The sequence below is a fragment of the Brachionichthys hirsutus genome, chromosome 17 (assembly GCF_040956055.1).
Source record: "Brachionichthys hirsutus isolate HB-005 chromosome 17, CSIRO-AGI_Bhir_v1, whole genome shotgun sequence".
NCBI lineage: Eukaryota > Metazoa > Chordata > Actinopteri > Lophiiformes > Brachionichthyidae > Brachionichthys > Brachionichthys hirsutus.
Genome location: NC_090913.1, coordinates 10,544,044 through 10,566,494, shown reverse-complemented (window position 1 = coordinate 10,566,494; position 22,451 = coordinate 10,544,044). Strand labels below are relative to the sequence as shown.

General features: G+C 47.7%; 1 protein-coding gene across 1 annotated transcript; it reads right to left on the bottom strand.

Annotated features, from left to right (window-relative positions):
• Positions 1-915: 915 nt before the first annotated feature.
• tll1 (tolloid-like 1) lies at positions 916-21,725 on the bottom strand. Its single transcript, XM_068750621.1, has 21 exons — positions 21,551-21,725; positions 14,019-14,141; positions 13,805-13,888; positions 13,270-13,443; positions 13,047-13,164; positions 11,588-11,766; positions 11,159-11,264; positions 10,810-10,934; positions 9,555-9,670; positions 9,339-9,441; positions 8,676-8,792; positions 8,441-8,586; positions 7,696-7,891; positions 7,460-7,585; positions 6,634-6,794; positions 6,348-6,528; positions 4,679-4,804; positions 3,114-3,241; positions 1,966-2,179; positions 1,550-1,800; positions 916-1,050 (listed from the first exon to the last, which is right to left on the bottom strand). Exons 1-21 carry the CDS (start codon positions 21,723-21,725, stop codon positions 916-918), a joined length of 3,084 nt encoding a protein of 1,027 aa, XP_068606722.1.
• Between the last annotated feature and the right edge of the window lie 726 nt (positions 21,726-22,451).

Genomic DNA, 22,451 nt, shown 5'->3' with positions numbered 1-22,451 from the left:
CATGGGGATCTCTCCTTCCATCACACTCCAAGAGACGGCTGTGAAGATGTTCCCTTTGGATATCCACAGGCGGGGGACCGGAAACGTCCGCCAAAGGTCCTCGGTTTGTCACGAGATGGTACGCAGACCTACCGTAACGCAAGGCTTCATATTATCGCAAGGGATTCTCCGCTTGCATTTGTGTTTCCATTCCATGATGGGCCGTCTAGCAAAAGGGCAAATTCTGGACTTCAGCCTTTTCTTGTTCTGTTCTCTGTGCACACAAACGCTTACAGGAAACACAATGGGCTTAAACGATGAGACATGAAATCAAACCGGGCTGCAGAGCAGTCCCAGACGTCAAAAGGCAAGAGAAACAGCTCCCTCCTCTCCGGTAAGGTGGGACATCGTCCGGTGAAGTCACAGTTCAAGGAATCACACAAGAGCCAAAGCTCCCGCGTTGGATGCAGTTCAAGCATCCGTAGGTTATAATTCTGGATATCAATGTTAGCATGTTTTTGTGTGTGTGTGTGTGTGTGTGTGTGTGTGTTGGTGCTCTTTTGTTTGCATTTGCATCTCGGCAAAACCGATCTTCAGCCACCCTGTGTCCGCACCGAGGGGAGGTTCATGTCCGCGAACGGAAACCACCTCCTCCACAGAAACGGTGCGTTCGATAACCTCCGCGTTTCCCCCCACATGGGTTGAGTCTCACGTTTGATGTCTTCCTGTTCTTCCTGTCTCGTCTCACACGATAACCTGTGTGGAGCCACGGAGGCGGACAAATGTTCACCTACGTACCCCCCCCCCCCCCTCCTGTGGCTGGCCGTCGTCCACGGCAAGTGTTTGGGTCCGAGAGGAGGGAGGCGGGCTGTGCTTTTCTTTGCCGTGGTGAAGGTTAGGGTGACAGAGGTCAGAGGTCAAGCGCTGCATGCGAGGTCATTTCCTGGTGTGAAGGCTCTCCTGGAACTTGGTGCTCGTGTAACGGATGTGGAAGCCCTTCTTGCTGATTGTGTCGTCGCTATGGAAGCGGATGAGCACTGCACTCCCGGGCGAATAGATCCCCTCCCTGGGCTGAGGAGGGGAAGGCAGAGAGATACGTTTGTCAGACATGACATATAGGTAACAATAAAACACCTTACATAATGGTTCTGTTCTGTTGCCCCGCCTCCTCTTTGTGTTTACCGATCATCCCACTCGCCAAAGACGAAAAAGGCGTACGAAAAACGAGTGCTTTATAAAGAAGATGTGATGAAAGTGTGTAAATGCATTTGCACATTCTCTATCTCCCGCCTTGTTATGACTTTGGAGGGAGGGGGGCGGGGGGGTCGCAGCAACGGTTTGACCGAAAGCGAAGTGAGGAATGCCCGCCAAGGACAAAGATGAGCACGGATTCGGGTTTTCGTCCTCCCTCCACACTCCTCCACGGTTTCTCCCACCGCTGGATGAAGAACCCTTCACCTCTCTCTCGCTGACACTTTTAATGTCGGCCCGACTGAAGGCCGTTCACAATTAAAGTGGCCGGATGAGATGTGGTGAATAAAACCTTTGGAGAAGCGGCTTCCCGTCTTACCCCTGAGCCGCAGAAGCGTCCGAGTCGGTGCGAGTTGGCGTCGTACCCGCTGTACAGTTCAATGTAGTCGTAGCCGCAGTCGGCTTCCTCCTCTACCTCAAAGGTGACGAAGCTCAGCTCGACGCCGTGGCCCTGGTCCGCCGTCAGCAGCCACTCACAGTCGGTGTGACCCGGGTAGTTATTGTCTCCGAACTGGGAGTGAGAGTAGAGGTTCCTCTGGCGGGCCTCTGCCTTCAGCCGGCCTCCACATTCTGCAGAGTCACGGGATTAGGACGGAATTTTAATCTGAAAATGTGGCTTTTGGTCGATTTGTAGTCAAGAACAGATTCGATTTCAGGATGGATTTCCATCATGTATGCAGAGCGGAGAGAGAACTTGACCCGCCCCTCCCCTCCCCTCCCCCCCCAGGCACACACCTGTGGAATGGGTGGCCTGGAAGCCCTTCCTTTGAACCGAGGCGTCTGAAATGAAGCGCAGGTACATCTTGTTGTCTGTGGAGATTAGCTGCTCCGGGGTCTTGCTGCCGCACAAGCGACCCAGGATGGCCGCCGTGCCGCTGTCCCCGTCGAAGGCCTCCAGGTGATCGTACGCACATTCCTGGTGCTGCTCGATCTCAAACTCGTTGAAGGTCTGACAAGGGAGGAGACGGAGAAGCAGAGGCGAAGTTTACACAAAGTTTTATGGAGAGACTGCACGCAAAATGATATCTGTAATATCACGATTGTAAAAATGTCCACTGTTCCAAGAGTCTAATTATTTAAAAAAAAGTGGAGTAAAATAAATTTATTATAGACAGCTGGGGAGCCGCAGTGGGGAGTGTGAGTTTGTGTGTGTGCGTACATTGTACAGACTGCACTGTGTTCGTGTGACACTATCTGCACGAGAGCCTGAGTAGACTTTAGGAGGATTATCTAAAGCATGTTATGTGAGTGTGAGAGTGTGTGCGCCTCCGCTTGAATTTTTGTGAGGATCAATCTGGGTTCCAGGTTTGGGATTATAGGTTAGTGTATAAATCGATTAGTTAGATGACAAAAATAAAATATTTTCAATCTTAAACGGTCAAAAGCCTGATCCCAGCAGCTGCAGATCCTTTGCCGTCTCATTTGGGACAAACGGACACCGTCTACCTAACTCCTGTCAGCAGGAGGCAACAAATGAGAGAAAGATGTGACAGAAAAATGAAGCAAAATAAAGTGGGTGGTGAAGGATTTGACTGCCTTCAGCTCAGCATCGCTGGCTGCCAGAATGAATCCACAGTTATTGTACACAGGGTTCTATCTCCTCACCGCGAGCTGCGAGGCTTTCTATTCGCTCAGAATTCTCTCCCACATGGCTTTAAAAAAAACAGTTTGCGTCACTGGATCCGAGGGAATTTTGCTTGAAAAATTACATGATGTGTCGTGATTGGCCAGAAGACATGCAAGTGTTATTGTGCAAATGATTGTGTGCAAAAAGAAGAAGATAGATAGATAGACAGACCCCACAGAGAGAGTTATGTTTTATTCAGAAGAAGGAAGAGGAAGTCGTCCACTTCACAAGGCCTGAAAGCTGAAATCCCACTCACGATCTTGACTCGGTGTCCCGGCGTGGCCGTGATGTCCCACGTGCATTCCTTACGGCTGGGATATTTATCCGGCCAGTTGGGGCTGCTCAGGGTCCCAGTCGGGCTGTGGATCTTGTGCTCACACTCAGCTGGGGACATGCATGAATATCCACACACACACACACACAGAGACAAATGGAGAGGAAGTTAAAATCATGGCTGCAAAGGAAAAGGTCAGAGGAAATGGAAATGAAACAGGAAGAAGAGAAACAAGAGAAGCAAAAAGACTGAGAAGCCGAGCAAAGATTTCAAAGAAACACATCCTGATGGCATAATTCGGTGTGAATCTCACACGGAGACGTGGACGTGCGTGCGTGCACGTTCTGAATAACCACCGCTAAGAAAGACAGCTAAAAGGCTATATGATAGCATAATGGTGCTGCACGTTACTCCATTTGCAGATGAACGTTATTACCATTTGAATGTATAACATGACAAGCTTTTCTTATAATTACATGCTGTTTAAAATCATGTCTGCAAATCACAGTAGTCATTAATCAATAAGACATGAAGACAGATCTCTGAAATAAAAGCAGAACATCTAAGTGCGGATCCTAAAGATCTCGATCCTAAGCTTGCATTTTTCTAAAAAATCTACACAATCCTAGGACTTTATCTGTGTGTGTGCGCGTCAGGAGCCGACTGAACGACATGATGGGATGAAGGAAGCATGAACAAGACGGCGAGATGGATTCCAGAGAGACGGCTTTTATTGAGGCAAACTGAACCCGCGTACAGAAGGACACGGATGAGACGTCACATCGGCATGCGTTTTATGACAAAGTATTAAAAGCAGCTTTTATGTAATGGTTAAAATCAAGAGCAGGAAACAGTTGAAGCAACAACATCAAAGATTACCCTCCATAAAGTTCAGGTTTAACAGATGTCTGTCATTTCCTTGTTACACAATTCTGTGTTAATACTTTCACAGACACACAATGATGTTTTTTTTTTTTTTTACGTACACAAGCATGGGACACTGTGTGATGGGAAAAGGATGAGGCTGAGGGCAAGCTGGCCTAATCCACACACACACACACACACACACAGGCGCTCGCATGAACACAGGAAGATAGCGAGGCTTGCGAGGCGTTCAAGACCACAGATGTTTGAAACGTGAGCGTTTTTATGAGCAGCCTTCAGAGAAGTGTTCAAAAGTTCAACTTCAAAGAGTCCAGTATAATATGTCAGCTCTACAGCGTATGCATGTGTGTGTGTGTGTCAGTAACGCACACACCAAAAGGATTTCAATCTATCCTCATCCAAGATCAACAACTGGAGGTTTTTTTTTTTAGACTTGTAAAAGTCAAACATTTGAATCTTTGTAGCTTAACGCGCCGCCTTCAGCCCCCCCCCCCCCCCCCAAATGGAAAGCGCCAGCCCGACGTCAGGCGGGCTCTGATGCGAATGGACGGAGCGACGGCCGTACGATGGGCGGCGGCTGCCCTTGTGGACGAGCACGTGCGTGTGCGCGCCGCTGATTTCATGCCGGTGTGCGTGCTGACGCGGGTGCACGTGAAACCCACCTTCCTTGCAGTCATGCTTGTTCTCGTGCAGCACAAAGCCGTGGCGGCACTGGCAAACGTACGAGCCCACCGTGTTGATGCACTCGTGCTGGCAGCCGCCGTTGTCCTTGCTGCACTCGTCTTTGTCTGCGAGAGACACACACACACGTGCAACACATCACTCACGTGGAGGCAGCAAAATGTGTGTGGAAGTGGAAGGGGGTGAGGCCTCAAGGCCGGGGGGGGGGGGGGGGGGGGGGTGATAGGAAACAGAGTGAGATGACAGTACCAGACAGTAAAAAAAGACAAGGTGGAAACTAGGATGGGACGGTTAGCAAGAAAGTGAAGTGCCACTTCATGAATAAAAAAAAAGGAGCGATCATACAAGATACTGTTCATGATTGTGGTTGACCTCTGACCTTTTCTGACCATAACAGCTGAACCCGGGTCAGCTGTGCTGCTACAGCCACAACAATCTGATGTGTTAAACTCGCCACCCCAGAGGGAACTCAAATGTGACGAGCGCTTCTTTGTCTTTGGGGAAAACACTTTTTTTTGGGGGGGGGGGGGGGGGGGGTTGAGTTGACCACGAATTCCCTTCATGAATAATTCAACTAGATTTATGATCCATAAATCTGGATCCAACTATGATAACTGATTTTCTGCATCAACGCCTGAATGCAACGAGGCAAACATGTGACCGCTCCTCCGTGTGGATGGGTGATGACAAAAGAACCTTTTACTGGAAGCTGAACGGAGGAGGAACCGAGCTCTGTGTGCGCTTGTGTGTGTGTGTGTGTATGTGTGTGTGGGAGGGGCTGCCACGTTGACAACAGCGATGGTGTCAGAGACAGAAGCTGAGAGTTGGGAATTTACCGATGACAGCATGGGCAGACGGAGCATATAGGAAGGGGGCGTGGGAGACGGAGGCGAGTGTAAGTGAGACAGATCCCGATGAAGGGATGTGGGATCAGACACAGATGTTCCAGCTTCAAGCCACTGAACTCTCATTCACTCACTGTGTGTGTGTGTGTGTGTGTGTGTGTGTGTGAGGATGCTCGAGCCCAGCCGTTACGCATGCGATGCAACAGCCTGCAGCGCTGCAGCCAAGACTGCCCCCCCCCCCCCCCCCATCGGGAACAATAAAGTTTATTCTACTATTACTTTACTTACGTCTCACCTCGACTCAAGAGCTTGTGAATCAAGCTGGATTAGCTTTTAATGAAAACACTAAATCCTCCTCTTTTCTTCTTCTACGTGTGTGTTTGTGTCTGGTGTGGTATTACTGTGCTATTGTGGGCTCAGTCTTAACCAATCGCAGCCTAAGAGGCTTTGCAGGAGATGCTACACCATTTCCATTGTAGCTTTCACACACACACACACACGCAGATTAGTCGTGTGTGGGAGGCCGGAGGGATCTCCCTAAAGTTACTGCATCCTTGCCAACTTGCAGTTTCCAACAATAAGAGCCGTTCACACAGCAACTTTGGAGGAAAAGGCAAAATGTAGCGCTGAAGTTAACTTTTGGATCAGGAGCAGGAGGTGGGCAGGAGGCCCAGATCATAGACTGTCATAAGTTTACCTGGTATATTGGGGTTAAGAGAATTCTCTACAGTCCATCTTTACATGACACACTTGAATTGTTTTACACACACATACACACACACAGACATAATCGTGCCTGTTTTACCTGAGAAAAAGTGAGCCTTGAAGCCTTTCTTGGAGACGGTATTGTCGGACTTGAACTCAATCCTCATGTTGTTGTATTGAGACGTGATGACTTCAGGGACTTCGGTGCCACAGTATTTACCATGCAGCTTAGAATCGGACGAGAGGCCGCTGCGCACCTCCACAAAATCATATTTACACACCTAAGAAATACAAATAAGACTTTAAAAAAAATGAAAAATAAAATAAAATAATCCACCTGGCAAACACTCAAACACGGACTTTTATGAACACACAGACACACTCGCCTCATTTCCCTCCAGCTCGAACGCCTCGAACTGCATGGAGATGCGGTACTGAGTGGGAGCAACCACCTGCCACACGCAGTTCTTGTTGGGCGGGTACTCCTTAGGCCAGCCGGGAGTGCTGACGGTCCCATTCAGCTTGGACAGGAGGCCGCCACATGCAGCTGGGAAGCACACAGATTCAGAAACATGGCTGTGAAAGTCTTTTTTTTTTTTTTTTACAAGAGAGGCTTTAATGCTTTCATATGGATCTTGGTTCTATAGTGGGGGTTCTCCAGATCCAGCGGAGATGGTGCTGAATCAATAACAGAATCAGTGGAACGTCGCCATTGCATGGCATACCATACACAACCATGTTTACCTCCACCAAGGAGGTTCTGTTTTTTTTTCCGAATCCATTACTGAAAGTGACGCTTTTTGTGAATATCTTCTAAACTAATAATGATATCAACGTTAATCCAATTGTTAAGGTTTGTTTTCATGGCTGAGGAATCTGAAAATACAAACAAAACAAATGGAAGATTATATTTGGTGTAAATCACGATGCAGGGGGACTTTCTCTGCGAAGCGAAGCGGCTTGTTCGCTGCTTCCAGTATGTGGGTCATTACGGCTATTTGATTTGTTTCCTGGGATTAGAGGATTTTCACAGCCTTTGTGCCGATGCAGCGGCGAGGCATGTGTCAGAGAAATGCTTTTTCCTGTTGATGGAGGCGGATGTTTTTTGTGGGGGTTTTTTTCTGACGACAGACTCATATCCTACAGAGGCATACAAAAGGAATGTATATGTACAAACATGAATCCAGTGTTACACAAGACACACACTTTTACCTTCACAGCTCTTTTTGTCAGGAGCTAGTTCATAGCCCGGGTCACAGGCACACTTGAAGCTGCCAAGAGTGTTTACACACTTCTGGTCACATCCACCATTGTCTGGCTTGGAACACTCGTCCTCCTCTGGAAAACACACACGTCAGAACACATTGTACACACACGGAGCACTTTGGTTAAAAGCCGTGAGAGAGAATGCAATCAGATCACACACACACACACACACTCAGGCACACCTTTGAAAAAGTTAGCAGCGAAGCCGGCCTTGTTGACCGTCCCGTCTGACACGAACTTCATCCACAGTGTGTGTGAAGTGGCGCGGGCATCCTCTGGTTTGTCATAGCCGCAGAACCGGCCAATCAGAGGGCTCGTCTCCAGAGGGCCATCTCGGACCTCCAGGTAGTCGTAAGCGCAGCTGTCGTGCCTCTCAATCTGCAAAAGATGTGACGTAGCGGTTGACAGCTCCATTTCCATTTTCCCCCCTCGCAGGCCACGGATGTTGCTTTGGGTGAGAGGCGGGGTACACCCCGGAAGCGTCGCCACACAACTGACAAACAACCACGCACACACACTCACAGACAATTTTGGTGTGCCCAATTCACCCGACTTCCATGTTTTTGGAGGTGGGAGAAAACCAAAGAACCCGGAAGGCGAGCACGGGGAGAATATACAAACGCCGGACAGGTAGGACTCGAACCCAGTACCTCCTTACTGTGAGGCGACAGCGCTAACCACTACCTCACCTGTGTGAAGTCACGTTGGACACAGATTGAGACATTTAGCACATCGGGAATTTTACGGGGTTAATACTATAAACCCAATCCTTCTCAGTGTCTCTCACACTCACCATCGCCGTTATTAACATCCTAGCAGCTACACAAGCGTGAAATCTGACCCAGACAATGGGCACACACACACACACACACGCAAAAGGAGGGCAGGAGTAAACACACACACACACACACATAAGGGCCGAGTCACCTCGAAGGCCTGGAAGCTGAGTCCGACATTGTATCCCTCGGACACAGTGATCCTCCACACACACTCTTTGGAGGGCCTGTAGTCATCGGGATAATTAGGAGACTGGATCTGCCCCGAGTCCTTGGAGATTTCCCCTCCACAGATCGCTGCACGGGACAGACCGGTATCAACCGCAGCACTGTTTACCAATGTCTTTATCAATCCGCTGAATCGTTTTGCACGGGGATGGAATTACCTTCGTAAATCGCAGCGAAGCCTTTTCCCACCCAGTTGCTGCTGCTGCGGAACTCAATCCACATCCGGCTGTCGGTGGAGATCAAGACGTCGGGAACTTTATCTCCACAAAACCTGCCTGTTAGAAGCACAGGGAGAAACACGGAATTACATGCATTAAAAAAAATACAGCCTCCTCCATCACTTCAGTGCACTACAGAATGACGACAAGACAGCTTGCGATGATTTTAGGAGGAACCCCCCCCTCCATCTTATTTTCCAAAACCACTTTCTGGAACCCGACATCAAAAGCTGCATGAGTCTCAAATCATGTTCATCCCTTTTTAGCATCTCCTGGAAACATTTAGTCTTATCTGCTCGCTTTGGCTGTTTTGTCTCACTTAGGGGCATTTCTCTTTTTCTTTTTTTTCCTACACATGTGTTGACAATTTGTTGAAGATTTTCATCTCTGCCAAACATCAGCTTCGGTGTTTTGAGTTCTCAGGGCCAACGCATCTGATAGTCACAGCTGCCTTAATGATCTGAGGTGATGACAGCATGAATTAAAACACGAATGAAGATTGATTCGAATTGAATTAGAAATGCCATTTCATGAGGGCTCAAACTGTGGTTTCTGGCCTTCGTTCAGCTCAGAGGCCACCGGCGGACGCTGCCTTGATCTTACCGAGCAGCGGCGCTTTCCTCCAGTAGCCGTCCCGAACTTCTATGTAGTCGTACCAACACAGGCTGCTTTTATACAGATCCATGGTGGTGAAGTTAAGCACAATCTGGAGGTGCAGAAGTAAATGTGTCAAATCAGTCGAGATGTCACCTCTCTAACACGCTTTTGTCATTAGCCAATCAACGTGTGTGTGTGTGTGTGTGTGCACTGTGCACGCACCTTTTCTCCAGGTGTGACAGATATCCTCCAGACACAGTGTGTATATGACGGGTACCCATTGGGGTAACCGGGAGACGAGAAGTTCCCCGTCGACTCTTGGAGCGTCTCTCCACATGCTGCGACACAGAAAAACACACACACACACACACACACACACACACACAGATGGCATTGCATCATCGCGGTTTTTCTTTCTGTTTTGCATGATCCTTTCGCTTGTGTACTCTGCACAAGACTAAAGAACACATGGCTCCGACATCATTTATCTTGTATTTTGACCAAACAAAAAGGTCAAAACACTATCTGCCAAAGACTATTTTTTAATAATATGTGATCTGTGCGTATGGAAACTGTTAGTCATGTATTGCTAATTCTGAAAACAGGAAAGGAATTAATTTCCCTCCAAAACAAGCCTTTGCAGCCCACAGTAGAGTCATTTCTGCAAGTGAGCGAGAGCGAGGGACAACAAAGATAAATATGCAGCGGCTGGATGGGAATTCGGCGGAAAAAACGGCGTTCTTTATTCTTCACTGCAAGTTTAACGCTGCTGCTCTTTCTCAAAAAGGAGGTTAGCCAAATGTGCCCCCTCCAATCCCATCATCCGTGCTGTTTTCCCCTCCACAATGCCCTGGGGCTCGGTACATCTGCCAGTGAATGTGGTATCACTCACATGTGGGCTTATGAGGTGGAAGATGTGCTTATTTCCAGCTGGGAGGCGAAAACACAACCTTGTTCTCAATCCAGATTCAGAATTGGGTTATATTGCATAAAATATAGTGTCTCCTATAAAGACTTTACTATATGGAGCTATTAATGGCAAATAAAGACGTAGAAATAGAATATAAATTGGTAAAAATACACAAACACACACACAAAAGGATTTTATGCAATTTGTCTCACATGGAGTGAAGGACGTGTAAAGTGTGTATGACAGACAGAAGTGGCGGAAGCATCATAATACACCCAAACTGCACAGCTCTGCTTTCAGCGCAGGTCCAGATCACGTCAGAACCTCCCAAACAGGACCGCCGGGACGGCAGAACCGCACGGAAGGGAAGAGCAATGTGTGTAATGTGTGCAAAACCAAAACCAGAGAAGCCCAAGGAAAAACAAATTACTCAACTTCACCTCTGGGCCTCGGAGTGTGGATGGGCGGGAACGTTTTACACCGAAGATACGAGCCGATAAACAGCAACCGTTTCACGACACACACACACACACACAGGATGAGGTTTCATAGTAAAACTAGCCATACCTGGGCACCTATACAACTTCCTCGCCTGTGCAATGTCTCCTTTGCTGAGCCTGGTCCGCTGGCCAATGGCGGGTCGCACTCCGTTTTCATCTCTGGTTGGAAGGATCGTGTCGAGGAACATGCCCCTACGGTGAGGAAGAGAGATTTAACACAATGACATCAAATAAAAAAAGATGAATGCAGCATCAAAGCTTTGTAACATAGCTGTGTGACCTCTTTGTGTGTTCTGTGGGTTCTTCAGGTGAGTTGTGAAGTGAGTGGGATCTGGCCGAGACTTTTCCAGACGTAAGGACTATGCTTTATTTTGTGACACACCCCAGACGCATAGACAATCTGTGCAGCTGGTTACCTTGAGAAGGTGTTTCTGGCGTAGTGCATGATGCTGTCAAAATCGTACGGCTCCCCGAGGGAGTTGACCTCCCCTGGCTCCATCTTGAGGAAGTTATATTCCTGGCCTAGGAAGATGGGAACATATTCACACACAAATACACGCACAAGCGAAGACAGCTGCATTAGTTGTGTGTGCTAATAAAAACATACAATTAGATTATTTATACCTGCACTCACATGTATCATAAAGCCTATAGGCTGGGCAACAGAGGCTTCAAATGTGTGGGTTTTTTTTATGAAAACTTGGGTCGGGTTTGATAGACTGTTTAATTTCACACCTGTCAGACATCGTTCAGGGAGAAGTGGCTTTCACACATTCACACCCACAAAAATAGAAACAGTCCTCGATGACTTTACCCAGAAGCCTCTGGGGGGTGCCGAGTCTCACCTGGTTGGATGTTATCGCGGATGATGGTCACGTGATCGTCACGGTCAGGACGTGTGTGCTCGTGCCAGAAGCCAATGACGTGACCCAATTCATGCACCACTATGCCAAACTTGTCGCAGTTCTTGCCTATGGATATAGCCTGGGGCCCGTTGCCACGGCGACCCACATAGGAGCAGCACCTAGTAAGAATTAGCAAGGAGTTACTACACATTTGGCAAAGGAGAAGGCCTCAGCAAGGCTGCACGGACACACACACACACACGCATTCGCACAAACCCACGGCCTTTTCAGGGTTTCCTTTCCTTCCGTTTGCCAGAGGAGGAAAAGAAGCATGATTTATTTGCATGCGCCGCACCGACAACATTTCAGTTTCACAAGCCAGTGTGAATAAGATGTGGATTCTCAAATCACAAAACAAAGACACACACACAAACGTTTCTTTTTTTTCCGTTTCAGCTGAGACATGCGTGCAAGGCTAACAAATCTGATTAAAGCTACCCAGTGAGCTGATTGCAGGGTTAGAATCAGGAGTCACTGCAGTCTCACCCAGCACAACTACTGCCACAGATATACTGCGTTACTACGACCAATGCATTGCTGCTGTCTCTGGTGCACATGCTGCAAATCCAAGCTGCACGGTATTTCATACATCAGATTACAGCATTTGATCCTCGACGCAACTAGCCAATCACAGCGACTGAAGCAACAGGCATCATCTGTTAACATGCCACTCTTTCGCTCCTCTGTTTACATGTAGAGGTAGGCTCCAAATATTATAGAGCGTGTTTTATAGTGCTAAATATTCAAGACAAGACTCATATTAAAATTACACAACCACAAATGATGCTGAGTATTTAATGTTAGAGAAAATACTACTTCTGATCCCTCTAACAAAGGACGAATGAAAGAACATGGACATAAATGATAAATTACATTGACAGGCACCGCTAAAAACAATATTTAAAAGGCCTGAATTGATCCAAATAATGATCAATAATCACAAAGATGAGAGAGTCTGTGCTATGAACAGTCACATCACTACTGTGCCATTTGTTTGATCAATACTCCTCATTTGCAGAAACTCTTCATGCTGTTGCAATCAAATGTGTTGTAAAAATGTCACTCCTGATCAAGATATCCATGAGCCTCAACAACAGCTCATGGAGCTAAATCCCAGCCTCCTAATTTCAAAGACAAAAACTTACCCCGAGTGCCACCACTGTACAAACACACCATGACCCCCACGGCGCTGCCACTAAACAGAACAATGCACCTCTGCAGAATACGAACACCGTGCAACGTGATTGGTGGGATGGGGAAACAGGAGCAGGACAGGAAGGAAAGGGGAGCCATTGTTGAGTGACCATGTCGTCTCTCGCCGTGACAAACCTTCCAACAGGACTCTGGAGACGCACACAATCAAAAGCACGCAAAAAAAAAAAAGAGTCATCGCACTCACCCGCAGGGTCTGTAGGTGAACACGATGTAGCTCTCCTCATCTGTCTTCTCAATGAAAGTGACACATGTCTGTTTCTCCCAGTGACGCATGGCCTGCTTAAACATTGCCCTCTGGCTGCCTGGAACGCACGCACACACACACACACACACATCCAATCTGTGTTCACGCACTCGCACAGCGGTGAGCATCGCAACGCAAGCAGCGATCCAGGAGAGCCGCTCACCGGTGAAGTTTCCTCCGATGACATAGGGGATGACCCCCCCAGGCCATATCCTCTCGGCTCGGGACGTGGCCGCTCGTGGAGTACGGCTCTTCACAACATTCCCAGTCTTCCCACCTTTCCCAGTGTGGCCCTTGGGACTATCAGGCCCCTTGCTGGAGTTCTTGGGGAGGTAGTCTAACAAAAGAAGGAGAGAGAGAGAGAGAGAAACAGGAGCCAAATTAGCCTTTAGCTCACGCTTTCATGTTAAAGTTCAGTCAGAATCATTACTGATCGATTAGTATGATCAGTCCATAAATGCACTGATAGATTGAATTTAACTAATTTACATTATAAGGCAGCTGACTTAGGGTTAGGGTAAGAGTTTGTTAACTTCATGAATAATGTTTTTAATTATGGGGTCTATTCTGGGCTAAAACAAATCCACCTCTCAGGATTCATGAAATCCATTCAGTATTCATCTAATCCTGCAGATCAATGACCAATAATCATACCATCAGTGGAGGTAATTAACCTCCTAGCCTGCCTGAGTCCTTACCAAAGCCAAACCTGTGTATTCTCTCCAGCAGTAAATACAAAGATCCTCTTTTCTTCAAGATGCCACGCTCCTCCTCCAGGCCTCCTGAAACACAAACCAGAGCCGCGCATCAGAAGACGAGCAACCAAGAGTGAACGCTGACGACCTCAGATGGATCAGATCCCTCGTTTTTAGTGGGGGCCGATGGAAAACACGACAGACCGAGTCCTCTTACCAGATGTGTGTCCCTGTCTGGAGTGCGTGCGAAGGTGTGGGTGCCGCGTTAGGTCTATCGTCCTGTCGATCTGGAACATGCGCAGGTCTTCCTTGTCTAAAGCAATGTCGCCCCAGAAAGCAGCTGGAAGTTAGGAGAGAAGCATCCGTTAGGATCGCACACAATCACGAACTCCACCTTTGTCATCGCTCAAAGTCAAGTTGAAAACTGATGATGATAATCTCATGATTTTGGTTTCCCTGCCTGGAGGGATTTAAGTGGTTTTGGTTACGTTGCCATGAAGCAGATCCATATGGGATAAAAAAAATGAAGCACATCTGCTACTACCATCTTGAAGCACCATTAAGAATAACTAACAATTAGAAATATAAGTGAAAGAATCAATCGTTTGAAACAGAGGAGGGGGGGGGGGTTAAAAAAGGCTTAAAAAGAAATCACAGGCAGGTGTAAGTTGACCGCGTTTAACACCTGAGTATTAAAACCTGAGCAAAAGTGAACAGGATACAATCTTTTTTCCTTTTATTTCTGTTTTTAAAGGCTGCTCAGGTGATGCATCCACCCCGCAGGGAGGTGCAGGTGCTGTTACACAAGCAAACCCCGGCATGACTCGGGGCAGCTCAGGTGTCTTTGATGAAAACCCTGTCGTGCCACAGCTGTCCTCTCGCCCCACCGACCCAACTTGTGTTACATTCAAATACCTTAAATTGGCAGCAGCCAGCGTGCGCTGTCAACTTTGCACAACTTTACCCCCCCCCCCCCCCCCCACCATCCCTGGTGGCTGTACGACCTTTCACATCGCCTCCATCCTCGAATCACCCCATGCTTTCTTCCTGCGATTTTTCCACACAATCTGGCTTAAATCTTCGACATGACTCATCCACATTAAAGGATGTGTTCACATTTAATAGCGTCTCCCTTAAAACATTTACCCACATGTCCTTGTCTCCAGTAAATCAAAACCATTATTGGTCCCTGAAATAACTCCCCCCTCTTCCCAGGCTTTTTTTTTAGAGAATGCACGTCCTCAAAGCAGAGTAGGAGTTTCTGCCACTACTTCATCGACTTGTTGTTCCTAGTTAGGAACAACTTTACTCTTAATAGTAGAGTTGTTGCTGAGTGTTGCAGGATTTTTGTTTGGCCTCTTTAGAGAATGAACATCTTGACAATACTCCGTAGCAGCGTTGTGCCACAAAGGGGGCGTGAAATGGGCCTCCGTTTCGGGGTTATTGCGCGATTGGTGAAAATGTGCTAATTAGTCATCATTTTGATGCACAGCAGTCATTAAATGGCAGATCTGTGGGGAACTTGCATCATTGCAAACACACTGGCAGTAACAAAGACCGTTCCCTAACCCTGACCCTAAAACCACCCCGGTTCCCACAGCTTATCTCTATGCATCATCCTACTCACACCCCCTTCGAGCCTTTCTGACTCTGACTTGTTTCAACACTTACTTGCATTGCATGTGGCCGCGCTTCCATCGCACAACCATCAGCATCAGTCAAAGCACATATTTACTGTTCCTCCCCTCTGAAGACACAGACTCTAAAAATGAGCAACTGATTGACAACCATCGCTAAATGATCCGCAGAGCTATTAGCGGAGTTAATGTCCTCCGCAGGGACTCGAGTCTCTAATACATTAACAATGGCATGGGAGAAGCTTGTCACCTGGCTAATCAGGATTGCCACTAAAGGAAACGGGGGGTCAGAGGGCCATTGTTTTCAACCGCGAGCTATTGTTGCAGTGAGCAGAAAACCACAATGAACACAGATGGCTTAGGAATCACGATATCAGATAGAGACAAAGTGTGTGGAGCTGAATGGAGGTAAGTGATATCTTGTTAGACGGGAGGATAATGTCTGACCCGAAGGGTAGGGCTGCTGCAAGATTATCCACCTGCATTATATATCTATTATATGTCATGGATCTTTAAAGGGGTCAATTTAAAATCTTGAAGAAATTACACCCATGTGAAAAAAAAAAGCATGCTTAAATCTGAATATGGAGACTTGCTTTTTAATAAATATATTTTTAAAATGTACGATTCGTAGCAGGTTTTGGTGAAGAAGGTGAAGATCAAGTATAATCGTGAGGCTGATCCTGGAACATCCAGCGGATGGAGAGAGAGAGCTTTTGGCCCCTGCACGCAAACAGATGCATGCAGATTAAAACAAACAGGATATAATATTGTCATCGCCGAGCTTTAAGGATGTGAGTGATTCTGTTGCTTTCAGAAGAGTCAGGCTAACTGTTTCCTCCAGTTTCCTTTTCCATGTAAGCTAAGCTAACTGGCTGTCGATGGCAGTCCGGTGATTAGCATGCAGATATGGAAGTTCTCATCTAGCAAAAGAAAACAAAGAAAAACTTAGAAGCAAACTTGCATTACCTTAAATGTCAAATCAGCGCTCGTGCAGCTTAAGACAAAAGCATTTATCATGTGGTGACGTGGCACTAACCATCAATCCACCAATCACATACTGTATGTGTGCAGAAAAAAATAGGTTTGTTGTGTGCACTTAAGAGATAAAAAAAAAAGAGGCTGCATTCAGTGAGTCACTGGGCGAAACGCACGTGCAGACACACTGCGTATAAAAGAGCTTTATCTGCCTCTGAAGAGCGTGCATGATGTCAGAATGGCTTTGCCATGTAAAGCCACAAAGTATCACAATTACGCCACCTCCGACCCAATTTGCACAGCGTGCAGCTCAACATTTCCACTGGCGCTCCCCTCTATTGCAAGCATGATCAATTGTGGGCAAGAAAAAGCCTCATTAGCACAATTATCCTAAATATACCAGATTGGCTTTGTGTCCACTCGTAGGACAGGAAGCTATACAGCGACAAGGCGCTGACGCAAGCAGAGATAGTAAGTTTGGCTCATTGATTGTCGGGGCCCTTTTGATCGATAGAGAAACCAGAAATAGCCCAAAGTCACGCCTGTGAGCGAGGAGGAGGGAGGGCAGTGAGATGCAGGGAAGTGCAGGAGGATAGGTATTGATCCAAAAACCACCGGGTGTCCCAGGAGACCTGCATCATGCTGACCGGGGCCTTGCTGTTTGTCCTTCATCAGGGGCACTGCAGCAAGCTTTCCCACAAACGCACAACTAATGCACCAAAGACTAACTGAGGGGCCGATTCCTCTTCCAAGCGCGCAGCGCCTGCAACCAGGTCGGACGGATTTACCAACTTCTTCAAGCAGACGGGTTGTCTGCTTTGCCGCCCGAACAAATGAGGAATCAGACGCACTTCATTTGTGCGTCTTTATTTTGTGACGGGTGGGGTGCAAATACGAGCAACGCGTGCAAAAGAAACACGTTCGGCACCGTAAGTGTGGTTTGTTTGTCATTTACAATGGGGGCTCCTTTACATGCAGTATTGAAGTCCAAGCATGACATCCCATAATGATAAATCGTACATGCATTTAGTATTGAAGCACTTTTAGATCTCAGTTATCTGTTCATTTGACATTTTAAAGACGCAACCGACAATTAATAATAATACATTTTATTTATATAGCGTTTTTCTGAAAACTCAAAGACGCTTACACTGCTGAATTATTCTTTCATTCTCTACTAAATGGGGTGCATCTAACACACGCACACGCACACACACACACACAAAACATATTATGTTACATCTTAGCCCACCTGCAGGGTGGCCTTAATGAGGAGCTTAGTGAGATATATAAGTGTGTTTGAACTCTTACACTCCCATATTATCTGTGTGTGACTTATGAACATACAGTGTGGGATTATGCTGCGTTTGAGGCGTTTCTCCAAAAGCAATCATTGTGCAAGCTGCTTTAGTCGCATTAACCCTTTGAGAGCAACAACAGGTGCTGCAGGTCAGAATGATAAGTCAGGAAGGAAAAATACTCAGTCAAAAACAAACACACAAAGCTCTCCGGCCTACCAGGTCATTAAAGCAAACATCCACACAATTACATATTCTGAGTTGTAATTTGTCAATTAGTGTGTTCAAAATCCAAACTTTCAATCCAGACAGCCATCAATACGGCTTCACTTGAGCCCCAGAATTTGAAGGATCCATCATGCAGAGGAAAGCGTCACCAGCAAACGTTCAGTGTGTGTTGCCATTCTCAACACCTATTTTCTTTAACAGATGTTGAGCATGCATCTGCAGTGTTAAATGCAGAGTCTGACATCTGTGATGTCTTCAAAAACATCATGAATCACAAACACTCACACTAATCATCAGGCTCTGCAGGCTTAAATATAATCCCAGACGCTGACAAAAACCCAATTACACACTTCAGGACTGACGCATTACTACACACCGCAGTGTGTGTGTGTGTGTGAGTGTGTTTTTGTAGAGTACAGTGCAGAGATAAGCGCAGGCAAAGTTTCTTCACGCATGAACGCAGCTAAAAACAGATGGCAGAGAAGCGAGGCAAACAACTGGGTGTCTGAAGCGACCCGGAAATAAAGCGCAGACGGATCAGACGTTTTTTTTTTATTTTTGAACCATAAACCAAAGCCAGCTGCGTGTGCTTTTTTTGTAATTGCTACGCGCTGACAAGAGCATGTCAGATCAAAAACAAGCGCACCAAAACATCAGTGCTGTGCAACGTCACAATTACGCAGCACGAGGCGAAAAGAAGGTTACGTAAAGTACGAGAGTTCAGGAGTCACTTAAAAATTGAGTCTGCATTTTGTTTGAACTGTAGGTGGATCAATAACAACACAGTTAATTAGCGTGACCCACTGTTGGGTTCATTCTTGCACGTCTCCGATCATCAATAGCTCTCTGAAATCAATCAGAATGTTGCTTCTATAACCTCTGGAGCAAGACTTAATTCAAAGGTTCCCAGCTTTAACCTTGGTTTGACTTCACTCGACACCTCCTGGGTGTGGCAGTCAGACCTGCAGGGGATGGAACTACCAACCCTCCACTAAGATTGACCTCCCACGTCCTGAGCTCCAGCCGATCCAAAGCGTGCTTTGTCCAATAAAACGAAACACATCGTGAACATCACACTTGAAGCTGTGCTGCTTTTGGACATTTGCATGCAAATCATAAAATTACTGAATGAAAACGGATCTGCACAGCTGATTGCTGCTATTAATAGAATCCGGAGAACCTAGGTGACATAAAAGCAGTCAGACATTTAATAATTGAGCAACGCGCTGCAGGTGGGCGGAGCGATGGCGGCGCTGACTCGTGGCTTCTGCAGCTCCCAAAACAAACAGCGAGCTCTCGGCACGGGCCCTGGGGTTTGTGCTGAGGTGGGAATCCTGAGGACGACTTTTGGAAGCTCGGTGGCAGCAGCATTCTGCTCGGGAAAATCCTGTTAAATATAATATGAATGGGACTGACTGCTGGCCCTCACACACACACACAGCGCTCTAGTTTCCTTCCTACTGAGGGATGGGGGAAGGGGGTGAACAGTAGCTGCAGCTGACTGTCCCAACATGGTGGACTTCACTTTGAATAAGAAACTCCTAAGTTCATGCACATAGGCACACACAAGCTGTTTGGACACCCAGAGCCCCCCCCCCCAACTAAGTTTGCAAATGTCTGCAAAATCTTTCTTTCTGTTTACAAACACAAGCAAACGCTGGTCTCAGTGTTTTGTCCGTTTGTACCAGACGAGCCGTGAATGTCCACATAAAACGCAAATAGACCAAGTTTCCTACTGAAGCTTGGATTTCTACGCAGCATCTCACATTCACATGCTGCCAGCTTGTTATATTGGCCGTTTGTGGCGACTCAGCACAGAGTGTTAAAAAAAACATTTTCACGTAAAGTTCCCTTAGTAATTCTGTCTTTAACAACGTCGCGTTACGCTCTGCACAAACCAAAGCTGAGCTGCAAGGGCGTCGAAGACCCAGAACCGAAGGCTTTATCGGGGTTACACTGCAAAAAAAAAGTATTTAAATTTTCAACAAGAAAACGCTGAAGCAGAAACTGGCCCTTCAGTACAAAGGTCTGCATCAGAAGAAGCGCAGAGGTCAACCAATGAATCCACAGGAGCTGCTGGGAACCGCCAGAACCTGCGTCCAATGGTGGCCAAGTATTAACGCCTCCTGAAATATAATAAATGCATTTACTCTCCTACTTCTGCAGGTTGATTCTAATCAGCCACAATTATCCATTATTATTTTTTGGGAAGGTCTTAACTTTGCAGACAATGAGCTCCCTGACCCGCTTCGGCAAGTCGGTGTATATAAATACTAAATAAACGGGATGGTTTTATTCCGCTGGAGTGACGGAGGCCGCTTCGTGTTAGCTTTGCACTGGGAGCGTTTCACATTGAAGCGAGGACAGAAGCTCCGAGCAGCTAGCAGCTAGCTCCTCAACCCCTGCAGAAATCAGTGAGAACAGTGATTTGGAAGGAAGCATGAATGACTCTGGAGCTTGTGCACATCTGCATGAGGCTGCGTGTGTGTGTGTGTACGTGCGTGCGCGCATGGTGTGTGTGTCATCTCCAGCTGAGTAGCAGGATGCAGACAACCAGGAAGAGATAAGCTCGGGTGAATGGAGGGAGTTCTGCTCCTGTGTGTGTGTGTGTGTGTGTGTGTGTGCGTGTGTGTGTGTGTGCGTGTGCGTGCTCATGTAGGGAAATCACTTCACAAAGGCCTGGAAATGTGTGTTCTCCTGTCTACGGAGGAGGAGATAAGCAGACAGCCAAATATTCCCCTTGTGTTTTCCCAGCAAAAACAGGAGGCGGAATACCGACCACTCAGACCGATGCACCGGGTCAGGCCTGGAATGAGCCACGCTTCCACTTCTTACGAGGTGCACACACACACACACACACACACACACACACACACACACACACTCAAACGCTTTACCTGGCGGCAACAGAACGGACATTTACTGCAGGTGCATGCGATGACTGCCTTCATTTCCGACTGTGTTTTCATGTTGGATGCAAAAACGTGTGCATTCACAACTTGTGTATTTATTTACGTGCATGTTTGCACGTGCGAGACCCAGAGGCATACGTGCACGTATCATTACGGGACAGTTTGACATATTACACATTAAACGTAATATGAAAATCATCGACAACTCAGGAGGTCACATTTACGGTGACTTTTTTGGCAAAAAAACCTAAAACAATTATTGTAGAGAGGAAAACGTGCGCTTTTGGAGTGTGTGTGTGTGTGTGTGGGGGGGGGGGGGGGGTTCACACAGGTGAGTGCAGCTGTTTCTCATCTTTGTTGATTGCACATCTGAACGCGCGCACGCACGCACACACACACACACTTACGCGCGCCTGTCCCCTGTCTGCACCAAAACCCGGACTTTTCGGTGTCGCACCGTTTCAACGCGTGCGCGTGCGTCCCCGGAGTGCACGAGCATGGCAGGATCGTGGCCGGGCTGCACGTGCACGGCATTCACCCGATCAGCACTCACACTGACTTATCGCTCCGAAGGGGGTGGGAAACGAGCACATCTGGACCAGTGCGCTCCAGCGTCATCACACGCGCGCACACACGCACACGTGCCACCTTTACGTGAAAACATCTGCTTTAACGACAGCCTCACCCGGAACTCACCCGCTTTGCACGGGTCCTTGTAGTCGAGGCTCTCCGCTCTCTCCTCTTCATCAGAACCGGAGTCTGGCTCCTCGTAGTCGAAACAGTTTGTCGCGTTGCCCCAAAAGGTCAAGCCGGCGAGCAGCAGCGCGATCCAGCGCATCTTAGCGGCCAGCGGCGGCGGCGCGCGGTCCATCTGGAGCCCGAAACGGAAGAAGAAAGCCCCGCCGCGCGTCTCTGGCGACTTTAGCGGGTCATGGTGAAGATCTCCTCCTCCTCCTCCTCCTCCTCCTCCTCCTCCGGTGGATGCCGCTGCTCTGTGAGTTACTCTGCGCGGATCTCCTTCATGGTAAAAGTAGCCCGGAGCGTCTTTCACTCAATGGAGTGTCCGCCGAGGAGCTCCGCCGTCCTCCGCATTGCTCCTCGCAGGTGAGGCCGCTGCGCGATGAAGAAGAGGGGAGATGCGTGTGAGCGTAAAGACGCACGGCGGTGCGCACACGACAAACAACCGCGTCCTCGCAGGGCTGCCGCGCGCGCTCTCACCTTGCGCTCTCTCTCTCTCTCTCTCTCTCTGTTTGGTCCAAGAAGCGCAGAACCAAAACTTTATTCGGTCTCTCCGCGCATTGGTTGCGGGTTATATGACAGCCGCCCCCGCCTGATTTTTGCGTGTTATTGGGGCATCGTTCACACCGATCTTAACGTAACATCCGGTAACACCACGTCTCCAAACTGTTAAATGGGTGTTAGAATCCATCACCCCTCAACATCCGGTGCCGAGAAATGCGTAACAACCAAAGCGTGAGTGCCCTGGGGGTGTAAATAAGGGTGGACCCCCCCAGGTGTCAAAGTTCTTCTCACTCTGTGAACGGTGTGTAAAGTAACCATCTGTCATCTCGGCCCACACACGCACGCACGCACACAC

Excerpts from the sequence above, each read along its gene's own strand:
- tll1 (XM_068750621.1), bottom strand. The coding sequence starts at position 21,725 with ATGGACCGCGCGCCGCCGCCGCTGGCCGCTAAGATGCGCTGGATCGCG. Across the intron at positions 4,805-6,347 it reads CAAGGCTCACTTTTTCTCAG|ACAAAGACGAGTGCAGCAAG; the intron begins GTAAAACAGGCA and ends TGTCTCTCGCAG. Across the intron at positions 1,051-1,549 it reads GACGCTTCTGCGGCTCAGGG|CCCAGGGAGGGGATCTATTC; the intron begins GTAAGACGGGAA and ends TCCCCTCCTCAG.